The 6394-nt window shown below is 42.1% G+C and overlaps 1 protein-coding gene across 5 annotated transcripts in view; it reads right to left on the bottom strand.

Moving 5' to 3' along the window:
• slc37a4b (solute carrier family 37 member 4b) overlaps positions 1 to 6394 on the bottom strand; it is a 14675-nt gene continuing 8281 nt past the window's right edge. For 4 of the 5 annotated variants that reach the window (XM_017707723.2, XM_017707722.2, XM_017707720.2 and 1 more), the window contains exons 5-10: positions 5441 to 5596; positions 4084 to 4169; positions 3861 to 3974; positions 2004 to 2069; positions 1742 to 1880; positions 508 to 674 (exon numbers count right to left, since the gene is read on the bottom strand). In XM_017707723.2, the coding sequence (XP_017563212.1) occupies positions 508 to 674; positions 1742 to 1880; positions 2004 to 2069; positions 3861 to 3974; positions 4084 to 4169; positions 5441 to 5596 (728 nt within the window). Of the gene's footprint in view, positions 675 to 1741; positions 1881 to 2003; positions 2070 to 3860; positions 3975 to 4083; positions 4170 to 5440; positions 5597 to 6394 lie in introns of all 5 variants that reach the window. The other variant, XM_037547000.1, reaches the window with a different exon arrangement.

Genomic DNA, 6394 nt, shown 5'->3' with positions numbered 1-6394 from the left:
TCAGAGTTTACAGCTAAAATCCAGCTCTCTTTATTGGGTTTCTTCATCGGATTTCTAGATCGAAGTGCGGTGTTTACACGAACGTTTGAATAATGGGATAACTGCAGAAATCTGGTTGTGATTGGATTATTGAGTGCTGCGATTATCTGGGTGACTACTGACAGCTAGTGTTTGTTAGTAGGACGCCAAACGGCTCGGCTGATTGTCTGAAATTGGAAGAAGTGAAACTTGATTTTCTGCCAACTCATCCCCTCACATTTAAATTACTGTTAATAATTGAGTGAATAACTGAATAAATGACTGTTTCATTAATGAAAGGTAATGAAGCCATGCTGAAAGTGCTCGCAGTGTATTTCAATAAGTTACAATAATCCTATGAAGCAGTGTTAACGCAGCTGATAACTCAAGCATGTGAAGTTTTTCCGGACATTGTTTATGTTAAAAGCCACCATCGTGGCTGAGCTGGTCACACGCTCAGGGTCCATGAGGTCCTCCAGCGTGTGGAGGTCAGTCGGTCTTCTTGTGCACTCGTCCCATTTTCGTCCGCATGTCGCGAAGCAGGAAGAAGCAAACCGTGGTCAGCGCGCAGATCACCTCGGCCACCCAGAAGGCCGTATCCCAACTGTAGTGCTTAGCGATGGCGCTGAACGGCAGGCCGGCGAGGAACGCGCCGACTGGATCACAAACATTAGAACATTTAAGCAGCATTTACATCATTTAAACACGGCGGAAATATGACAGCAGTATGAACACTCTTAAAATGATGGTTCTTCAAGGGTTCTTTATTAAAGAAAACGGCTCTATAAAGAGCCATGAACACTCTGCGTGATTAAAGGGTTCTTCAGATTGATGGGGAATGGGCTGTAGATGGTTCTGGGTATAACATTTTTGAAAAGGGTTCTATAAGGCACCAAAAAAAGGGTTCTTCTGTTATTAAAGCTTGACATTGTAATAGAAGAAAGGTTTTTGGTGCTATGTAGAACCCTTTTCTATATAGAACAGTGAATACTTAAGGAACCCTTTGCATCATGAAAGGGTTCTTCAGATTGATGGGGAATGGGTTGTAGATGGTTCTGGGTATAACATTTTTGAAAAGGGTTCTATATAGCACCAAAAAAGGGTTCTTCTATTATTAAAGCTTGACATTGTAATAGAAGAAAGGTTTTTGGTGCTATGTAGAACCCTTTTCTATATAGAACAGTGAATACTTAAGGAACCCTTTGCATCATGAAAGGGTTCTTCAGACTGATGAAGAATGGGCTGTAGATGGTTCTATGTAAATCTTTTTGAAAAGGGTTCTATATAGCACCAAAAAAAGGGTTCTTCTGTTATTAAAGCTTGACATTGTAATAGAAGAAAGGTTTTTGGTGCTTTGTAGAACCCTTTTCTATATAGAACACTGAATACTTAAAGAACCCTTTGCATGGTTCTTTGCATCATGAAATGGTTCTTCAGATTGATGGAGAATGTGCTGTAGACGGTTCTATGTAGAACATTTTTGAAAAGGGTTCTATATAGCACAAAAAACGTTCTACTATTAAAGCTTGGCATCATAACAACAGAAGAACCTTTTTGGAGTTATGTAGAACTCTTTTTGATACAGAACCATGAATATTTAAAAGAAACTTTGCATGATAAACGCGATGCTATTAACTCAGCGCAGCTTGACACGTCTTGTGTGACCATGTCAGCGGTCAGTTTGCCAAACCGTTGCTTTAGAACACATTTTCTGCAGACTTACCATTCGCCATGAGGGCTACGATGGCATGTGACATCCCACAGTAGTTCGAGGGAGCGCTCTCGTTAGCGATAACCCCAAACAACGCAATCGGGCCATACGACGAGAACCCAAACGCAGCACCTAGAGTTAAGATCCAGATCTAGGTAGAAAGAAAGAGGGGAACGTTCCAGAATTGTGAGGTCTTCAAAGCTTTTAAAATACATCGTTGTGCATCACAGTCTTCAGTCTACACAGCTCAAACGTGTATGTGAGACATCTGTACCTCTTTCTCAGACAGGCCAGTCAGGACAGAGACCGGATGGAGAGCGGTGACCCAGAGAGGATCGTCCTAAAGAAACACATCATGTCAGAAACAGAGCAGCACGGGATAAGATGCTCCTGAAGAACAAGCGTCAACCATATGACTTATGTAACATTCATAAGGACTGAAAGTGATAATTCAATAAAGGGACAGTTTCCCTTCTTAACTCTAAATGTAGTCAATCAGCCAAGACACGTTTGCTTCTTCAGTTTAGCACTGGAGCTCCACTATATTGCCAAAAGTATTCGCTCGTCTGCCTTCACACACACGAACTTGAGTGACATCCCATTCTTAATCTACAGGGTTTAATATGATATCGGCCCACCCTTTGCAGCTATAACAGCTTCAACTCTTCTGGGAAGGCTTTCCACAAGGGTTAGGAGTGTTTATGGGAATTTTTGACTGTTCTTCCAGAAGCACATTTGTGAGGTCAGACACTGATGTTGGACGAGAAGGCCTGGCTCACAGTCTCCGCTCTAATTCATCCCAAAGGTGTTCTGTCAGGTTGAGGTCAGGATTCTGTGCAGGCCAGTCAAGTTCTTCCACATCAAACTCGCTCATCCGTGTCTTTATGGACCTGCTTTGTGCACTGGTGTGCAGTCATGTTGGAACAGGAAGGGGCCGTCCCCAAACTGCTCCCACAAAGTTGGGAGAGTGAAATTGTCCAAAATCTCTTGGTGCAAAGCTTTAAGAGTTCCTTTCACTGGAACTAAGGGGCCGAGTCCAACTCCTGAAAAACAACCCCACACCATGATCCCCCCTCCACCAAACTTTACACTTGGCAAAATTGTAGTCAGACAAGTACCGTCTCCTGGCAACCGCCAAACCCAGACTCATCCATCAGATTCCCAGATGGAGAAGCGTGATTGGTCACTCCAGAGAACTCGTCTCCACTGCTCTAGAGTCCAGTGGCGGCGCTTTACACCACTGCATTCCACGCTTTGCGTTGTTCTTGGTGATGTAAGGCTTGGATGCAGCTGCTCGGCCATGGAAACCCATTCCATGTAGCTCTCTACGCTGTTCTTGAGCTGATCTGAAGGCCACATGAAGTTTGGAGGTCTGTAGTGATTGACTCTGCAGAAAGTTGGTGACCTCTGCGCACTATGCCCCTCAGCATCCGCTGACCCCGCTCTGTCATTTTACATGGCCGACCACTTCGTGGCTGAGTTGCTGTCGTTCCCAGTAGTAACTCAGACGAAAATGAAGTTAGGTTTTTCGCTAGAATTGTCGTGTTCCACCTTAAATGGTGCCACAGTTAAATTCTGTTACCATTAAAGGAGTAACGGGAAAATTCCTACGAGAAGCTGGCAAGTGAGAAGCGACTTCAGCCTCGTAAAAATCGATAATTGAGAGACACTTTACAAGAAACTACTTCTGAGGAAAAGTTTCCTGCCAGAGATGTGAGAAACGCAGAGCAAAGTAAGTCTGCGTTTTCGTATATATATTAGTCTAAACTAGAACATCAGCACACACGAGACATGTTTACAGCCAAGATGGTAAAATGGACATAACATGTCGTGGCTCCCAAGGTGGTTTGATTTTTGTTGAAAGGACAAATTGGCTCTTCTTAACATTTGGGTTGCCCTGATCTAGATCAGTGACTAGCATGCTGGGTACTGTAGTGAGAGAACACAGATGAACAAGTAAAAGAGTCGGACCGTTACAGCATCTAACATCACAACCACACACTGAATGCTGGTTTTAGGCCCCTTTAAGTACCAAGTTAGCCAATGTGATCATATGTTGCTTTAAGGTGTTTCACATTCCTACAATATTAAAAATACATCCACAACTGCTAAAAATAAGTATTCCGCTCACCTTTGGGATCTCTGCTGTGATGGTGACCCGGAAGAGGTACATGGATACAGTCATGCCCGCCATCATGGTTAAGAGGAGGCCGTGCCGAGGGTTTCCGTGGGTACCCAGCCCGTGCTGTTTGAAAGCAATAAGAGAGTTTGGTCAGCTTTGGTCAGCATGATGCTCTGCTTTGAAGATCAACCATATTTCTGTAGAAGGTGAAGACGGGCAGGTTTATACGCACTCGTGCAACTGCTCTATCTGAGAGAAGGCCTGCTGCAATGCTGCCGGCAAAACCACCCACCTCCAGGGCACTCATGTACGAACTGCCTGCAAGGGCATCGACAGCCTTTTCATTGGGTATTCATAACATTTCATCACATTATGCTGACAATTTCTGTTTACAATCAGTTTACAGCTTACAGTGTAACTTGTAATATCTATGTGAATCAAAATACAACATGATAAGGGCAGAAGATAAAAATCAATACAGCACAATATCACAATTCTCTGGGTTTAAAATTAGTAACACAAGGACCCCACAGATGTTCTACCATTTACTAATAATTACAGCAGATGCTTTTATTATTCACCAGGGCATATTTTATTTGTCCATCTGAATTTACGTGACCAAATCATGAGGCAAGTTATTCAGTAACTGCATGAAATAAATGTAAATTTTCATTTTATTTATTTTTTTGTAAAAGCCCAAATGAACATTAGAAACATTGAAAATTAGTTTTATGATGACACATATCACTATATGACTACAGTTTACTGCTGAAAGCCAAAAATCTCCGACGCTCTTTGTGTTGTTTTCTAAAAGTGATGTTTCCAGAGCAGATCACTGAAGAGACGCCGTCTGTTTATAGTTTAGAGCCCAGATTTGGGGAAAAACGGGTCGACTTTCAGTAGAAAAACAAAGTTCAGCTTCTTTTATTATAAGGGTTTAAAATGACATCACCGTCTATTAGACTGGAGAGAAGAGCTACAGCCTCACACGACGCCCCGCTTCTGAATGGAGCTTATGAAATATGAAAGTTATGAAGTGCGTTTTGAAACTCAAGGAGTTTAAGAGGTTAAACCGAAAACGCGTATCTGTCTTCAGCCATAAGATGGCGCTGTTTCTTTCTGGTGAGTTGCAGGTTTCAGTCAGTGGGGCTACGATACAGCGTTTGCTCAGATTCAGGCAGAATCACTGTATTTTTATATTATATTAAATACCTGCTATTATAAATGGCTGTAGATAAATGCACTTGTTAAAAATCCAAGGAGAAAGTCTGCTTTGAATGTCGTTTGTGTCCTTTACAAACAAAATTATGTGCTAAATATTGATTTGTCTCCTTCACAATTCTGTTGTATGCCTGTGTCATATTGCAATACTTAGCATGTCAAAATATGTATTGTGGATTATGTTTTGCGATAGTATCTTGTGGCCTGCAGCGATTCCCACCCCTACAATGAATTCAAATCAGTGAAAATCGAATTAAAATGGGGAAAAAAAACAAATATGCATCAAAGGATGCTGGTACAGAGTTAGAAACAGACCCTAACCCCCTAAAGCCATCAGGCTGGGTAGTTTCTCTCAGTGACAGACCTACCCATCATAGCAGACTGGCCTTTCTCTTGCATGAGGAACAGCTGACCCCAGTCAGTGCAGGCTATCTTCACCCCAAACACCACCAGGTAACTCATGGACAGCACCCACAGGTACGGAGACAGCAGGAACTCTTTAAGAGTGCTCTCATCATTCGGGGCTTGAGGGAGATTGAACACAGTGTAGATTAGCACAGTAAGTTCAGACCAAGAGCTGAAAGTGCTGTACTATAGCCGCATCCAAAGGTTTGGGCTCCCTGGACAAATAACATGTCTTTGTTGATTTTCTAAGTGAAAAGTGGACATTTCTTCTACAGAGAAGACGCTTCTGCTAATTTTAATGCACCATTACTGTTTATTTGCTTCAATTAATATAACAGAAAAAAAACACAAGATGTGGCCTGTTCAAAAAATGATATTTTACACTTTATTTTTTCCAAGATATTAAAAACTCCACAAATAAATATAATTTTGCACCAATATTTGCAGGAAAAGACGAACTTTTAAGGAAAAGTGCTAACTTTTAACTTAAATTCAACAAAATGTAAATTGACTGAGAGTGCAAACCGTATACTTACTGGCCACTTTATGAGGAAAACTTTGTGAGAGCCCTTTAATTTCCATTATTACTGGTATAAACTGTCAATGCACAGTGTGTGTTTGCCATTTTCTACATCAATGGTCAGTTTCTGACCACACAGCCGGATCTTGGCTGGATGATACGTTGTGGGGGGGCCACTTGGGGGATGGGGTGGGGGGTGGGGGTGCCAGCACATGTCAGCGTCACACTGCAGTGCCGAGAATCATTCACCACCCAAATAACGTCGTCAACATAGCAGATAAAGTACAAACTGCAGCTATACTACATTTTCATCATATATATATATATATATATATAGAGAGAGAGAGAGAGAGAGAGAGAGAGAGCGAGAGCGAGAGCGAGAAAGAGAGAGCGAGAG

Source organism: Pygocentrus nattereri, chromosome 18 (assembly GCF_015220715.1).
Source record: "Pygocentrus nattereri isolate fPygNat1 chromosome 18, fPygNat1.pri, whole genome shotgun sequence".
Lineage (NCBI taxonomy): Eukaryota > Metazoa > Chordata > Actinopteri > Characiformes > Serrasalmidae > Pygocentrus > Pygocentrus nattereri.
This window is presented reverse-complemented; position numbering and strand designations above follow the sequence as displayed.